The sequence below is a fragment of the Myotis myotis genome, unplaced genomic scaffold (assembly GCF_014108235.1).
Source record: "Myotis myotis isolate mMyoMyo1 unplaced genomic scaffold, mMyoMyo1.p scaffold_m19_p_2, whole genome shotgun sequence".
Classification (NCBI taxonomy): Eukaryota; Metazoa; Chordata; class Mammalia; order Chiroptera; family Vespertilionidae; genus Myotis; species Myotis myotis.
Genome location: NW_023416324.1, coordinates 157,012,907 through 157,030,524, shown reverse-complemented (window position 1 = coordinate 157,030,524; position 17,618 = coordinate 157,012,907). Strand labels below are relative to the sequence as shown.

The 17,618-nt window shown below is 38.5% G+C and overlaps 1 protein-coding gene and 1 non-coding gene across 10 annotated transcripts in view; one reads left to right on the top strand and one right to left on the bottom strand.

Annotated features, from left to right (window-relative positions):
* Window positions 1-17,618, top strand: part of GSK3B (glycogen synthase kinase 3 beta) — a 175,504-nt gene that overhangs the window by 38,121 nt on the left and 119,765 nt on the right. For all 9 annotated transcript variants that reach the window (XM_036348928.1, XM_036348932.1, XM_036348930.1 and 6 more), the window contains one exon: window positions 5,461-5,654. In XM_036348928.1, coding sequence (XP_036204821.1) covers window positions 5,461-5,654 — 194 coding nt within the window. The remainder of the gene's footprint in view (window positions 1-5,460; window positions 5,655-17,618) is intronic.
* Window positions 13,178-13,284, bottom strand: LOC118677861. The gene has a single exon (XR_004974585.1). It is a non-coding gene; the product is annotated as a U6 spliceosomal RNA (small nuclear RNA).

The following is a 17,618-nucleotide window of genomic DNA, read 5'->3' as shown; positions in this document are numbered from 1 at the left end:
AGTATTTTTTTACTAAATGTACAGGAAGGTGAAAGGAATGGTCCTTATCCACATCCAATCAGTTTTAAATTAGGAGGCCTCTAGAGTCTCTTTCAGTGATAGCTTCTATAGGACCTATCAGTTTACCTTTCTACTTTGCTTTTAATATTTTTACAAAATTATCTGATTTGTGCATTTTCTTATATACAAATCACTAGTGGCCTGTTGCACGAAGATTCGTGCAATAGGCCTTCCTTACCCTGGCTGCCGGCACCGGTTTAACTCTGGCCCCTGGGACCTAGGCCTTTGGTCCGGCCGCAGCAGTGAGGCTTGGCTTCTCCGCTCCAGCTGCTCCCAGCCCCTCCTTTTTTTTTTTCCCCCCCAGCTCCTTGAGCGGAGCCCAGACCCCCACCCCCTCCTTGAGAAGAGTCCAGGGCCGGTGGGAAGCTTGGCTTCCTCCATCACCAGGAGCAACCCAAGCCTCCTGCTTGCTCCAGCTCCGCGGCCGCCACCATCTTTAGTCGTCTTCAGTCTTCGCTCTGCGCCTGTGTATGCAAATTAACCGCCATCTTTGTTGGGTTAAGTTTCATAATCACTCTGATTGGCTGGTGGGTATAGCGGAGTGACAGACTAATGGTTAATTTGCATGTTTCTCTTTTATTAGTGTAGATGATGCTGGGGTAGCCGCTGTTCCCAAGTATACTTGAGGTTAAAGAGATAATAAGTCCCAGGGTTGTGATGGATAGCTTTCATAGCTGATTCTTGAGGCTCTGAAACCATTTCTCTGAAATGTGAATTTTTTTTTTTTTAGAAATGCAGCCTCAGAGGAGGCAAGAGGAGAAAGTCATTACACAATCGTATATTGCTTAAATTCTCTTATCAGAGCAAGAACAGAGCTGTGACTGCTGTTTTTGTTATTGAGATATGGTTATACAGCGGAAAAGCATAAGTTTTGATTATATCCCAGACAGCTTTTGTTCTCAGTTAAAATTGTAGAATACAGCAGTCATTCTTAAAATCTATTTATTTAATCTTAATAAAAAATGGTAATGCTTTGTTTTGTGAATTATGCCTGTGAGGTTTTGCAAGCAACTTGTTCAGTGGCATTATTAATTCATAGTTCATTTCTTTTTTTTAAAATCTGGTCTTAAATCACTTCTGTTTGAAATTTTCTTTGGGACAATTGGATTATAAGGAAATGTATTCAATACCTTGGATTTTAATCTTTCTGGATCTAACCTTTCTAGATCTCTTTATGAAGAGTTTAATTTCAAAAGACTGATTCTGTCTTTAGGAGTGCTATAATATGTTTATTTTTCATAGAAGAAGAAAATAACTTATCTATAATAATTAAAGTATAATATGCTAATTAGACCGGATGTCTTCCCGGACAACCTTCCAGATGAAGCCGGGGCTGCGAAGGAAGCCCAGATCCCGGGTGCCTGCTGGTGGCCGGAGAGAAGTCAGGGTCCCGGGTGCCAGGGTCAGCTGGTGCTGGCAGCCAGGGGAAGGAAGGCCTACTCTTGCACAAATTTTGTGCATCAGGCCTCTAGTAGTATATAAGTTTGTAGTCAACCTGAAAAATTGAGTTAAGGTTAACGTGGTCAGAAACAAAAGTAATAGCGTATTTGGGGGGAATGGAGCATGATGGCTTAGAACTCAGCTAGATTAAACTAAGCTGTTCGGTTTTTTTTGTTTTTTGTTTTTAATCTTCACCTGAGGATATTTTTCCATTGATTTTTAGAGAGAGTGGATGGGAGAAGGAGAGAGAGAGAGATAGAAACATTGATGTGAGTGAGACACATCAATTGGTTGCCTCCTGCACACACCCGACAAGGGCCAGAGATCGAATCTGCAACCAAGGTACATACATGCCCTTGACTAGGAATTGAACCCAGGACCCTTTAGTCCGAGGGACGACGCACTGTCCACTGAGCCAAAACGGCTAGGCTAAACTAGTTTTTTTAGCAAGTATATTTAAGATTTCTTTTACTTGGAAATGAGATGTGAAGGGAGCATTTGAAAACCTTGAGAACTGTTATGTATGTGTTGGCTTGTGTTCAGGTTTATATACATTTAAAGCATTTAAAGCATATGTGATACTGTTGTAAAATGATGGTGTTGATAAAATTTAAGTTATTCTTTCTAGAAGTGGTGTTGGACTTGTGCTAACTAGCTCATACCTGTTGGGGTGGTTCACCTTGGAACTAAAGACATATGTTTAAGATAACTGGCCATAGCCTGGCTTGTGTGGTTTGGTGGTTCAGCATCGACCCATGAATCAGGAGGCTCAGGGCACATGCCTAGGTTGCAGGCTCCATCTCCAGTTGAGGGGGCAAGGAGAGTGCAGGAGGCAGCCAGTGATTCTCTCTCATCATTGATGTTTCTAACTCTCCTTTTCCCTTCCTCTCTCTGAAACCAATAAAAAAAATTAATTTGAAAAGATAGCTGTCCTTAATATAATATACTAGAGGCCCGGTGCACAAAAATTTGTGCATTCGAGGGGCAAGGGGAGGTCCCTCAGCCTGGCCTGTGCCCTTTCGCAGTCTGGGACCCCACGGGAGATAACGCCCTGCTGGCTTAGGCCTGCTCCCGGGTGGCAGAGGGCAGGCCCAATCCCTAGGTGCAGCCCCTGGGCGGGCTCAGAGCAGGGCCGATTGGGGAGTTGGGGCGCCACCCCCTGTCATACACAGAGCAGGGCGAATCAGGGAGGTTGCGATGCCACCCTCAGTGACGCTCAGGGTAGGGCTGATTGGGGGGTTGGGGCACCACCCCCTGTCACACTCAAGGCAGGGTCGATGGGGAGGTTGCGGTGCCACCCCCTGTCACGCACAGAACAGGGCCAATCAGGGGGTTGGGGCGCTGCCCTCTGTCACGCACAGAGCAGGGCCCATCAGGGGGGTTGGGGCTCCTTACCCTGTCACGCACAGAGCAGGGTCGATCAGGGGGTTGGGGAGCTCCCCCTGTGACGCACAGTGCAGGGCCCATCAGGGGGGTTGGGGAGCTCCCCCCTGTCACACACAGAGCAGGGCCCATCGGGGTTGAGGAGCTCCCCCCTGTTACTCACAGAGTAGGGCCGATAGAAGAGTTGGGGCACCGCCCCCTGTCACACACAGAGCAGGGCGGATCAGGGGGTTGGGGCGCTGCCCTCTATCACCCACAGAGCAGGGCCGATCAGGGGGTTGGGGCGCTGCCACTGTCACACTCAGGGCAGGGCCGATGGGGAGGTTATGGCTCTACCCTGTCACACACAGAGTAGGGCCTATCAGGGGGTTGGGGCGCCGCACCCTGTCACACACAGAGCCGCAGGGCGATCAGGGGGTTGGGGCGCTTCCCCCTGTCACGCTGATCCCGGTGCTGGGAGGCCTCTCAGCTCCGCTGATCCCGGTGCTGGGAGGCCTTGCGGCTCCGCTGATCCCGGTGCTGGGAGGCATATTACCCTTTTACTATATAGGATACAGGCCTGGTGCATGGGTGGGGCTGGCTGGTTTGCCCTGAATGGTGTCCTGGATCAGGGTGGGGGTCCCCACTGGGGTGCCTGGCCAGCCTGGGTGAGGGGATGATGGCTGTTTGCAGCTGGTCACACACCCTTCAGGATGGGGGTCCCCACTGGGGTGCCTCGCCAGCCTGGATGAGGGGATGATGGCTGTTTGCAGTTGGTCACACACTCTTCAGGGTGGGGGTCCCCACTGGGGTGCCTGGCCTGTCTTGGTAGGGGCTGAGGGCTGTTTTCAGGCTGGCGGGTGACGGAAGCTCCCAACCGCTCCTTTTTTTCTTTTCTTTTTTTATTCTGGGCCAGCTTTAGCTCTGAGGCTCCAGCTCTTAGGCCTCCGTTGCTGAAAGCAGGTATCTGGTTTGTTTATGTTCTGTAATCGAAACAATGTATAACTCCAGCTCTGAGATCCAGGCCTCGCTGAAAGCAGGTTTCTGGGGTTTTGTTTAGCTTCTATATTTGTTACAATGTTTCAAACTGCAGGCTCAGAGGCCGGCAGCGGCAGGCGGGGAACGTTGGTTTCCTCCGTCACTGAAGCAAGCAAGCCTCATGTTAGTTTCAAGCTGCCTGGCTGCCGGCCGCCATCTTGGCTGGCAGTTAATTTGCATATTGCCCTGATTAGCCAATGGGAAGGGTAGCGGTCGTACGCTAATTACCATGTTTCTCTTTTATTAGATAGGATAGACTGTGCATATTATTGACTTTTGTGTATATTAATACCTCTGTGAACTTAAATGACTAAAATATTGGTTATAATATACCACTAATTGTATATTCATTTATCTTACAGTTTTATATTTTGTAGGAGAAAACACTCAAGCCACTGGAAAACTAGATTATATTTTTTAATCTAGTTTTTATCTTTTTATATATGAGGTACAAATGAATGCTTCATAATCTTGACTTGCTACCTAGAGTTAAATATTACATTATTTTTTCTTTTATTAGGTTAGCATCTTAAAAATAAAATTGATAATTAAAGTAGTAGAGGACAAAAAGGAAAATGTGTAGTTTAGTCATTGAGCCTGTGGACTTATTTTGTACTGAGAATTGGTTTTAGATTTGTCAAGGAAGAGAGAATTAGCAGAAATCATAATTGCTGCTTCATATGATTGTACTCACGAGAATCTGTGTGTATTCTGAAATCAATAACAATAATTTAGAGCTCTAAAGTTTGGTACTAGGTAGCATAGGATTGTTTAGAGTAGATTAAGAATTCAGAGGAAAAGATTATTGTGAACTATGCCAAGTAGGAAGTGGCTCTTGAGCTTGAATTGCAGAGACTTTAGATTGTTCCTGGGTCAGGGGTCAGGTGAAGAAAGGCAAAAAAGGTAGGAGAGGGCCATGAGTGGGCAGATACCCCAGAGCCAGTGAGCTACTTATGAATGAAGCTAAGTTCAGAATAGATTTTGCATTTCCTACCCCAAATTAACATTCTTTCCCTGTTACTGTTTTCCATCTGACCTTTCTGAGAGGCATTCCACTGTTTTCTTAAAAAAGAAATAAGACATGAAGAAGCAAAAAACTCAAAGCCTTACCTTCCTAAAGGCAGAGTGGTGTGAATAGAGTGAGCATATTTAGACATTTGCAACTTCACATATTTTATTTTCAAGTACAATAAGGAAGCCTTGAGGAAATAACTAGGGCTTTTTAGAATTGTATAGATAGGATTCAAACCTTAGTGAGTTCACCTTTCTTCCCATTACGTTTAATATGGAATAGTACTATTATCTTCATGGTGTTGTTTCCATTAAATATAGAGTCACATGTATTAAGCATGGTGCACCTGATCTATAGAATTACTGAATGAATGGTGGGAAAGAAATACTTAAATTGAAACAAATAGTTGAAGTAACTCTATATGATAAACTAAGATAAACATTTAAAAATAGCTTTTGGCAAAGAATATAGTTTAATTTGTATACTTTGGCAATTTTCTCTGTTTAATTCTTTACATTTCTCATTTGTCTATACCTTTTTTCTTTTAGGAGACAAGGATGGCAGTAAGGTGACCACAGTAGTGGCAACTCCTGGGCAGGGTCCAGACAGGCCGCAAGAAGTCAGCTATACAGACACTAAAGTGATTGGAAATGGGTCATTTGGTGTGGTATATCAAGCCAAACTTTGTGATTCAGGAGAATTGGTTGCCATCAAGAAAGTATTGCAAGACAAGAGATTTAAGGTAAGACCTTCAGTATTTCATGTATTTTGCTATTAATACATGATTTTCAGTTGTTTCTTTTTGCTTCACATTTCATTTATTGTGCATATTTTTGTTCAGCTCAACTATTTACTATAGTGATTTTATTTTCTGCTATATGTTGTGTAGAAATAAAATCTGAAGATTGCATTATTTTTTAACTACTGCTATTAGTGATTCATGCATTTAAAATGCTGTGAAATGTAGATTAAAACATGTTACTTTCTACTTTTAAAAAGTTACCTCTCCTGCCTTGGGTCTCACAGGTATAGTAGACCAGAGAAACATTGACTGTAGCAGAGGATCATTTGATATTTTTGACTTTGCTTCCTTTAAATATTTCCGTTGAATCTATTATTCAACACTATCATCTCCCACACACACACACCCCGCAATAACTTTGATCTTTCTTTACTATTTTCTTATGTCTCTCTTTGTCCCTAGAAACTAGCAATCCCCACAGTTCATTTTATTGTCATTTCTTACACCATTTCTTTAGGGGATCCTATGAATGGATGTTTGGAGGTCATCTCTATGTTATGGTATAATGGAGAGTCAGGAGACCTGGGCTATAGTCAAGGTTCTGCCATTAGTAAGACATGCAGTTCTATACCTTCCTCTACTCCTCCCACCTCTGCAACATTCTACTCAGAGTCTCCCGTGTGCTAGGAACTATGCTAAACATTTTGGGATGTAAAAAAAGTGAGGTGATTACTGCTCTGAAGTAGCACACATTTTAGTGTCTTGCTTTAGAATGTCTCGAACATTCTAAGGTGGTTTTAGTTTCTTAGGAAACAAATCTACAAATTTTGTCATCAGTTCTCTCTCTCTCTCTCCCAATCACTACTCCCATGTTGCCAAATGCCCACTGGTTCTTGGTATCTCAATGTTGTGCTGTTATCTCAAATTGTCAAGGCTTCTTATATAACCCTGACTTAACTTTTAAGACCCAATAGAAATCATTTTGGTCAGTTTGAATTACTTTTTCCTTCTAATGGCATTATCATTTATCTTGTCATTCAGACTCTTCTCTTCTCTAAAACCTATTCTCTCATACCTCATATGCAATCATTATCAAACTTGATTTCTTTTTTTTATTCCCCTCACTGCCTTGTTGATTTATTCCATCTTTCCTTTCCTCATCACTACCATTCTAGTCAGGCCCTTGTCATTGTTTGGCTGAACCACTCATAAGACTCTACTTCTGATCTCTTCCTTCTGATCCCTTCTATATACCAACACTAAAATAATCCCATAGTTCAGTTTGGTCATGTTGTTTCTCTTACATACAAATCTCCTATGGTTCCTCGTAGTCTAGAAAATAAAACCTGCCCAGTTCAATTATACATTTAGGAGCTTCCATAGTCTTGCCTGATCTTCAAATACTCAGCTTTCCAACCTTTCTGTGTCATGGCCCTTGACCTATATTGGTCTTTATGACCTGTCTGCTTTTGTTCAGATTCCCATTATCTTTCCATATCACTCCCATTCTTCTATCTAAGTATAAGACCCATGCCAGATTCTTCCTTTATGAAATTTCCCAGATGATTCCAGCCAGCCATATGGATTTTGCTATTCTAAATTCCTTGAACACTAGAAAATTTCCAATTTTTTTTTTTTTCATGACAAGGACTCCATTTTTATTATGTGTGTCTCTTGGGTGCCCACATATTCAATGTTTTCTTTGGATTAGTAGTTGATGATAGCAAATACCAAGTACTTTTTATATGCACAATGATCTAACGTTTTTACATGTGTGGTTTTATTTGAGACATAACATTAGTATTATGAGATTGGTTATTATTTGGAGTAGGCAAACTGTGCACAAAGAAGTGATAAATTAACTTGTCCAGGGTCACACTTAGCACATGAATAAATGGCCAAGTATTTCAATCCAAGCAGTCTGACTCCAGAGTGCTTTATTACATTTTATCATCGCTGTATCAAACCCATATATTCTGTTCAGAGATATTTGAGTTGGTTCTGTCTTGTTTTTTTTTAAATTTATTTTTTTAACGTAAATTTTTTCCTCTAGCATAGTTACGTTATTTATTTGAAATACAGTTTGGTTCATCTGTTTCTGAATGTATCTATCCATTCTTAGAACTTTATCCCCATTCTTTCTGTTTTTTTAAAAAAAATCTGAAACACTAACCTGGTTCCAAAAGCCAGAAATATACATGTATTTTTCCCTCGTATTCTCTCTGTCTTGTTTGTGCTCACTCCCTGTAGATGGCCAATCTCATTATGTTTTAGTTTATTTTTTCTGGGTTTCTTTGGCACAAATGAGCAGTTAAGAATAATTTTACTGGTTTCTTTCTTACATGAAAGGTAGGGAATACATTAGAGATACTCTTTTGTATTTTGGTTTTTCTCTTAGCTATGATTCCTGGGAATCATTGCATATCCTTTTTATAGCTACATAGTATTGCAGCATTGATTCAACCATTTTTCCATGTGTGTATATTTAATTTCTTTTTAGTATTTTGTAAATCTCTAAGAGTGCTGTTATGAAAAACCTTTTACATATGTCCTTTTTAAATTAGATGTATATCTTCAGTGTAGATTAAGAGAAAGTAGGACTGCTTCATCAAAACATAAACACTTATGCAGTTTTGTTGGCTATTGCTAAATTCCTTTCCATAAGGGTTATACCAATTTGCATTCACTCCAATAATATGAGTGCCTATTTCCCCACAGCTTTGACAACATGCATTGCTTTGCTTTTCAATATTTGCCAGTCTGGTAGGTAGTAGTTTAATTTACAATCTTATTGTGGATGTACTTTACCATCTTTTCATCTGTTCACTGTCCATTTTATTATTTGTGTGTGAATTGTCTTTTTGGGGGGCCCATTTTTAAAATGGATTTTAGTCTTTTTGTCTTAACTCTGAAGAGTTTATTATGGATTTAGTCTTTATCTGTGTAAAGGGTAGTATTTTTACTTTATATAGTCTATATTTTGCCATGTAAAACTCACCCCTCCCCACCATGTAGTCAGACTTACTGTTCTCTTATCATATTCGGATTTTAAGTTATGGTTAGAAAGCCTTTTCACTATAAAGCCTTTCCTTATAGAAAAAAGCCTTTTCCTCAGGTAAAGAGAAGTTCACTCTTATTTTTTTCTAGTACTTGGTAAGATTTCACTTTTTATATTTAGATTTCTAATTTGTTTGAAGTTTATTCCTTTGTATGGGGTTTATTCCTATGTATGGTGTGAGTTATTGATCTAATTTTTATTCTTTCTATATCATTTGCCAGTTGTCTTAGTACAGTTTATTAAAAGGTCTATCTTTGTTGCACTGATTTAAGATGCCATTGTTATTATATGCTAAATTTCCACATGTACTGGTCTATTTCTGAACTTTCCATTCTGTTCCAGTAGGTCATTTGCATACTGCTATGTCAGTACCACACTGTTTTAATTACAGTGCTTTAAAATGTTTTTGTTTGTTTCTTTGGTAGGGCTAATTCACCAATGTAGCTTTTCTTTTTCGTGTTTTTCTAGCTATTCTTGAATGTTTATTTTTTTGTATGAACTTTGTTATCATTTTGGCTAATTCCAAAGCAAAGGTTGGTGATATTCTAAATTGAAATTTCATTAACTTTATAAATTAGTAAGAACTAATCTATTTGTGATATTTAATTATCCAGGAATAAGAGGTTATCTTTTCCATTTGTTCAAGTTAACTTTTGTGTCTCTCAGGAGTTTTATTTATACAAGCTTTTGACATTTTTTTTTGTTAACTTTATTTCTAAGAATTTTATGGCTTTTGTTGCTATTGTATAGTTACTATTGTTTCTTTTTTGTGTGTTTTTTTCTCCTACATGCTAAGAAGTGGCAAGCTGCCTTACACCAAGCTCAGTTCTTTCCACTGTATCATCTTTCCTTTGTGGAATTAAAGTATTCTTAGTTCTCCTTGCTAAATGTTAACTATTTAAAAAGAAGATTTTTAAATATAGTGATCAATTCATTTTTCTTGATTATCATAAAAAGTAGGAGTTTTTTTACCTCTTAAAATTTTGTAGGTTTACATCTTTGATTTACATACCTGTTGGCTAGGATTTCATGAAATAATACGTATTTCTAGAGAAAGTTTGGAATGGAGTCTTCTCCTTGCTCAATTACATAAGCCAACCTGCTGAACTTGCTAGTGTCAATGAGAGGCAGTTTGTTTTGGTGAAATAAGAAGAGAGAGAATAATAAGAGATAAAAGGAAAACCAAGAATAATTATCCCTACATCAGTAGTCATGTAAGCTTTATATCTAAGACACTGAGGTGTGTGTATTTTTTGAAGGAATTTCTGTGACAAGCTTAATATTATTAGGGTTTTACTTACAATTTGAATGCTCTGCCCCTCCCCCCCCCCCCCCCTTTGGTGAGCCATCATACTGTGACAGATTACTTAAAGTAAAATTAAACTTCTTCACTTAGCCAATTTGGAAGTGCTTGTGATAGGAAATGTATTATGGTGGTGTAGGGTTGATGTCCATCCAGTTAGGTACCTTATGTAGGAGACCTTTGATATTAGAGCAGGGAGAAGGTTAATCAATCCCAAAAACCACTGGTTGTTGAGACTGGCTTTTCCAATTTGAAGATCAGTAAGTTGCATTTTTAATTAATTAGTGATCATTAACTATTAATTTCACTTCTCCTTTGAATTAAGTCATAGGTTTCAGGTCTCCTGCTTGGTTTCACTTGTGTGGTTGGGATGTGGGGGGTGGAGATGTGAAGTGTCACTGTTCTGTTATGAATGGAGAGTGAATAGAGCTCTACATTTTAAAAAAATTAATGTATTGATTTCAGAGAGGAAGGGAGAGGGAGAGATAGAGATAGAGAGAAACATCAATGATGAGAGAGAGTCATTGATGGGCTGCCTCCTGCATGCCCCCTACTGGAAATGGAGCCTGCAACCACGGGCATGTGCCTTAGCTATACTTTTAATATATAACATTTGAAGAGTGAGGTGAGATAACATCTGATTTGGGTCCTTAGGGATAGGATTATTTTTTGAGTGGTATTCTGAAGATAGCATAGGAGAAAGAAGACCTTTGTCCAGTGTTATTAGTTTTGCATGCTTGAATGTTTCTAGTAACTTTATGAGCCTCAGTTTCATCATCTGTAAAAGGGAGATGCTGCAACTATAGCAATGCCCCAGAGTCCCAGTGGTCAGCAAACTCATTATTCAACAGAGCCAAATATTAACAGTACAACGATTGAAATTTATTTTGAGAGCCAAATTTTTTAAACTTAAACTATATAGGTAGGTAAATTGTTATTAACTTAATTAGGGTACTCCTAAGGCTTAGGAAGAGCCACACTCAAGGGGTCAAAGAGCCACATGTGGCTCGCGAGCCGCAATTTGCTGACCACGGGCCCAGACCAATGTTTATGGTACATAAAAGAACTCAATAAGTATTATTCTGCTCCCTTTTTTCTCCATGTTGCATGTGTCAAACAAAGCAATGTATATGAAAACATTTTCTAAATTTTAAAACTTCTTATAACTAAGTTTTAGGCATCTGAATTGCTACAAACTGTTACTCACTTAGGATTTTTTTCTGTTTTATTTCTCTTAAATATGGTAACCCTATTTTTAAGCACCTAGTTATTTCTTTTTGTATAGCTGTTTTAAGTCTTTTATGGAAAATCTATTTCCTAATAAAAATGACAGACAACTTAAAAGAAATAGTAATCTTTAGTCATGCTATATGGAGCTTTGTTTGGTTCATGAAAACTTGTAGTTGTCAAGCAGACGCTACAGGGGAGGACAAAGGCAGGTTGGATAAGAAAAGCCTTACACTGCAGTGAAGTTCTAAGAAAGCTACAGCAAAACCAAAGGGGAGTTCTCAACCCAAGGTTTAACTGTCAAAGGAATCCAGAGTCTCCTGGGAAAGGATGCCATTAAATATGTCTGTCATGCTCAGTCCATGACTAGGAACAGCCCATGGGAATCTTGGCTTGCCCCCAATAACAGAATAGCTTTGAGAGTTCACAGCTGGCACCGTTGGTCAATGATGTTCCTTGTAGTGAGAGACCTGCGAAGTACATTTTCATAATTGCCATACCAAGCTTCTTGAGGACTCAGGCTATGTTATGCTATTTTCCCAAGTACCTTTGTAGAATGGTAAAAATTTTTTAGAAACTTGTACAGAGGTTGGTGTGGAAGGGTTCTGTTGATTTTACTCTTAGAATTACGTGTAATTTAATTGCCTCTATCATTCCAGAGTGGAAAAGAAACAGAGCCATTGTATTTGTGGTCCTGAATGATCTCTTTCTGGCTTTCAGTGGTTTGAATGGCTTGAGAGAAAGAGAAATAGAGCTTAATGTAAGGCAGCCAAGGCAATTAGGCAAGAAAAAGTAATAAAAGGCATCCAGATTGTAAAGGAAGAGTTAAAATTGTCACTATTTGCAGATGACATATTATATATAGAAACCCCTAAAGACTCTACAAATTAACCTCATCCTCATCAGCCTTTGGTATTGTCAGCGTTTTGGATTTCAGCCATTCTAAAAGGAGTGTAGTAGTATCTCATTGTCTTAATTTGTAATTTTCTAATGATAGATGATTTTGAGCATCTTTTTATATGCTTATTTGTCATCTGTATATCTTCTTTGGGTAGATATCTTTTCCAGCCTTTTGACCATTTTTTTTTTAAAAAAATATATATTTTATTGATTTTTTACAGAGAGGAAGGGAGAGAGATAGAGAGTTAGAAACATCGATGAGAGAGAATCATCGATCAGCTGCCTCCTGCACATCTCCTACTGGGGATATGCCTGCAACCCAGGTACATGCCCTTGACCGGAATCGAACCTGGGACCTTTCAGTCCGCAGGCCGACGCTTTATCCACTGAGCCAAACCAGTTTCGGCAGTTTTGACCATTTTTAATGGTGGGTTTCTTACTGATGAGTTTTAAGAATTCTATGTATATTTGGGATAATGGTACTCTATCAGATGTATGTTTCATATTTTTCTCCCATTCTGTGACTTGTCTTTTCATTAGTGTCTTAGAGCAGAAGTTTTAACTGTTAATGAAAAGTCCTACTTATCCATTTTTCTTTTATGGATTTTGCTTTTGGTGTTGCATCTGAAAAGTCATCGCCAAACCCAAGAACACCTAGATTTTCTTTTTTTCTTTTTCTTTTTTTTAAAATATATTTTATTGATTTTTTACAGAGAGAAAGGGAGAGAGATAGAGAGTTAGAAACATCGATGAGAGAGAAACATCGATCAGCTGCCTCCTGCACATCTCTTACCGGGGAGGTGCCCGCAACCCAGGTACATGCCCTTGACCGGAATCAAACCTGGGACCTTTCAGTCCGCAGGCCGACGCTCTATCCACTGAGCCAAACCGGTTTCGGAATAGATTTTCTACTGTTATCTTCTTGCTGTCTTATAGTTTTGCTTTTTATATATAGGTCGGTGATCCATTTAGGGTTAATTTTTGATGAGCCTAGATTCATTTCTTTGCTGTGGCTCTCCAGTTGTTCAAGCACTGTTTGTTTGTTTGTGGTATTCAAATTTTTGTGTCATCCTTGTGCAGGGGCCATGGTAGTCTTCTCTGTATCATTTCAATTTTAGTAGATGTGCTGCCGAAATAAGCACTAGCACTATTTGTTGAAAAGATCATCCTTTTTCCATTGCACAGCCTTTGTTCCTTTGTCAAAATTGTTGGTTATATTTGGTGGCTATTTCTTGACTCTCTTTTTTGTTTCAGTGATCTATTTGTTTGGTTTTTCTTCAATATCATTGTATCATCTTATTTTTCTTCTTTTTTTGTTGTTAATCCTTTCCCAAGGATATTTTTTTTCATTGATTTCTTTCTATTTTTTTTTTTTTTTTTTTTTTTTTAGAGAGAGCAGAAGGGGAGGGTAAAGGGAGGAGAGAGAGAGAGAGAGAGAGAGAGAGGTGTGAGAGAAACACATTGATCAGTTGCCTCCCACATGAACCCCAACCAGGGCGGAGGTTCAGACCTGCAACCCAGGTATGTGCCTTTGACCTGGAATTGAACCTGTGACCCTTGGGTGTTCCGGCCGATGCTCTAACCACTGAACACACTGGCCAGGGCATATCATCTTTTATTATAGTTTAGTAGTACACCTCTCTCTCTCTCTCCCTTTTAAATCAATTTAAATTCTTTATTGTTTAAAGTATTACACATGTCTCCTTTTCCCCCCATTGATCTCTCCCCGGCTGCTCCCATCCCCCAGCACATACCCTTACCCCCCTACTGTCTGTGTCCATTGTTTAGGCTATATGCTTGCATACTAGTCCTTTGGTTGATCTCTTATCCATCCTTCTACCCCTCCACACACACACCCTCCCCTGCCTTCCCTCTGAGATTTGACGGTCTGTTTGATGCTTCTCTGTCTCTTGATCTATTTTTATTCAGTTTATGTTCATTATATTCCACAAATGAATGAGATCTTGTAATATTTATCTTTCTCTAACTGGTTTATTTTGCTTAGCATAATGCTTTCCAGGTCCATCCATCCTGTTGCAAATGGTAAGAGTTCTTTCTTTATAACAGCAGTGTAGTATTCCATTGTGTAGATGTACCACAGTTTTTTAATCCACTCATCTGCTGATGGGCACTTCGGCTGTTTCTAAATCTTAGCTATTGTAAATTGTGCTGCTATGAACATAGGGGTGCATATATTCTTTCTGATTGGTGTTTCTGATTTCTTGGGATATATTCTTGGAAGTGGGATTACTGGGTCAAATGGGAGTTCCATTTTTAACCTTTTGAAACTCCATACTATAAGTATGTCTTAAAGTCAATTAATGTCACTCCTTTGACTGTTCTTCAGTATTGTGTTGACTATTTTATATTCATAAAATAACTTGCTGGGATTCCAAATGTGTTGAATCTATAGATCAGGTTTGTAAGAACTTAAGAGTATTGAGTCTCCATGTCCATGTATATGAAATATGTGTTTGTTCGTTTGTTTTAGATCTTTGATTTCTTTCCTCAGAGTTTTATAGTTTCCCTCATGTAAATCTTGTACATATTTTGTTGGATTTATACCTAAGTATTTTATTTTGAGGGATGCTAATATAAATTGTGTAATTGTATTGTTTTTAATTTCAAATTCCAGTTGTCAATTGCTGGTGTATAAGAAAGCATTTGACTTTTGTACCTTAATCTTGTATTCTGCAACCTTGCTATAATTGTTTCAGAAGGGTTTTTTTGTGTGTGTTGATTCCTTGAGAATTTTTACAGACAATTATGTCATCTGTGAACAAAGAGTTTTATTTCTTTTCTCCAAATCTATATTCCTCCCTTTCCCCTTCCCCTCCCCACTCCCCTCCCCATCCTCTTCACCTCCAATACAGTGTTGAATAGGAATGGTGAGAAAAGAATTTCTTGTTTTGCTCCTGTTCTTAGCAGGAAAATATCTAGTTTATCCCCATTAAGTATAATGTTAACTGTAGATTTCCTTTATCATGTTGAGGATATAGTCCTCTATTCCTAGTTGACTAAGAGTTTTTTGTTTTTTTTTTATCATGAGTTGATGTTGAATTTTGTCAAATACTGTTTCTGTATCTATTGATATGATCAGATAATTTTTTATTCTTTAGTCACTTGATGTGATGGATTATATTAATTGATTTTGAATGTTGAGCCAGTCTTGCATACCTGGAATAAATCCCATTTGGTTGTGGTGTATAATTGTTTTTATACATTGCTGGATTTAATTTTTTAACATTTTGTTAAGGATTCTTGCATCTATGTTCACAAGAGATATTGGTCTGTAGGTTTTCTTTTTGAAATGTCATTATCTGGTGTTGGTATTAGGGTGATGCTGGCCTCATAGAATGAGTTGGGATATTTCCTGTGCTTCGGTCTTCTGGAAAAGACTAGAGAATTAATACCACTTCTTTCTTAAATGTTTGGTGGAATTCACCAGTGAACCCAATTGTGTGTGGTGCTTTCTGTTTTGGAAGATGATTAATTATTAATTAAAAAATTTTAATAGAAACCTATTCAGATCATCTGTTTCTCCTTGTGTGTGTTCTGGTAAATTGTGTCTTTCAAGGAATTTGTCCATTTAATATAGGTTGTCAAATATGTGGGTACAGAATTCTTTGTAATAATCTCTTTTAATCTTTTAATGTCTATGAGATTTGTGATGATGTTCCCTCTTTGATTATTAGTAATTTGTGTCTTCTCTCTTGGTTAAACTGGCTAGAGGTTTATCAGTTTTATTGATCTTATCAAAGAACTAGCTTTCGATTTTGCTGGGGTTTTTTGTTTTTTTTTTTTCTATTTTCTGTTTTCAATTTCATCTCTAATTTTATTATTTCTTATTACTTTAGATCTCATTTGTTCTTTTTCAGTTTTCTAAGATAGAAACTTAGATTATTTTATTTTAGATATTTTTCTTATTGAAAATTCCTCTCTCTCTCTCTCTCTCTCTTTCTCTCTCTCTCTCTCTCTCTCTCTCTCGGCGATTTGAAGCTTTTTGAAATCCTATATAAATTTTAGAGTTTTATTTTTATGTTACTGCAGAAAAAATGCCCTTTGGATTTTGAGAGGGTTTACATTGAATCTGTAGATGGCTTTGGGTAGTATGGACATTTTAATGATAATAAGTCTTCTAATCTGTGAGTATTGGTTATCTTTCCAGTGTGCTAGTCCTTTTACTGCCTTGGCTAGGTTTTTCCCTAAGTATTTTATTCCTTTTGCTGCTATAGTAAATGAGATTGCTTTCTTTTTGATTGGTCATTGTGAATGTATAGAATACAAATAATTTTTAAGTGTTCATTTTGCATCCTGAAACTTTGCTGAAATCATTTTATTTCTAAAAGGCTCTAAAAAATGATTTAGTGTTTTCTACATATAAGATCATCTCATCTGTGAACAGAGGTAGTTTTACTAATTGTTTTCCAATTTGGATACCTTTATTATTTATTTTTCTTGTCTAATTGCTCTGGCTAGGATTTCAAGTACTATGTTGTTGAATAGTAGTGGCAAGAGTAGGCGAGCATCTTTACCTTATTCCTGATCTTAGAAAGCTTTTAGTGTTTTTACAATGAATATGTTGGCAAAAAATATATAACTTTTATATTGAGGCAGTTTCATTTTGTTCCTAGTTTGTTGAGCACTCTTACCATGAAAGAGTATTGAATTTTATTAAATGCTTTTTTTGTATCAGTTAAGATGATCATGTGGTTTTTATTCTTCATATTGCTAATGTGGTACATGATATTGATTGATTTGCATGTAGAACTATCTTTGCATTCCAAGTATAAATTCTTACATTGTTGGTATAAAATTTGGTCATGGTGTGTAATCCTTTCAATGTGTTCTTCAGTTTGGTTTGCTAGTATTTCCTTGAGGGTTTTTTGCATCAGTATCTATTAAGGATATTGGTCTATAATTTTCTTGTTGTGTCCTATACCTTTACTTTAAATATATAGTGTCTTTGAATTTAAAGTGAGTTTCTTGTAGGTTATATACAAACTAGAGGCCTGGTGCGCACTCGGGGGTTCCCTCAGCCTGGCCTGTGTCCTCTCGCAGTCTGGGACCGCTTGGGGGATGTCCACCTGCTGATTTAGGACCTAAACTGGCAGTCAGACATCCCTCTGTCAGCCCGGGAGCCCTTGGGGGATGTCCACTTGACAGCAGGGAGCAGACCTAAGCTGCAGTCGGACATACTTAGCGCTGCTAAGGAGATGGGAGAGGCTACCGCCACCACCGCTGTGTGGTCAGCCGTCAGCCTGACTTGTGGCTGAGCAGAGCTCCCTCTGTGGGAGTGCACTGACCACCAGGGGGCAGCTCCTTCATTGAGTGCTTTCCCCCTGGTGGTCAGTGTGTGTCATAGTGACCAGTCATTCCCAGTCGTTCTGCTCTTAGGGTCAATTTGCATATTACCCTTTTATTATATAGGAAGTGGGTAAGGTAGGTTTACAGTGTAATGGCATTCTTTTGAGTT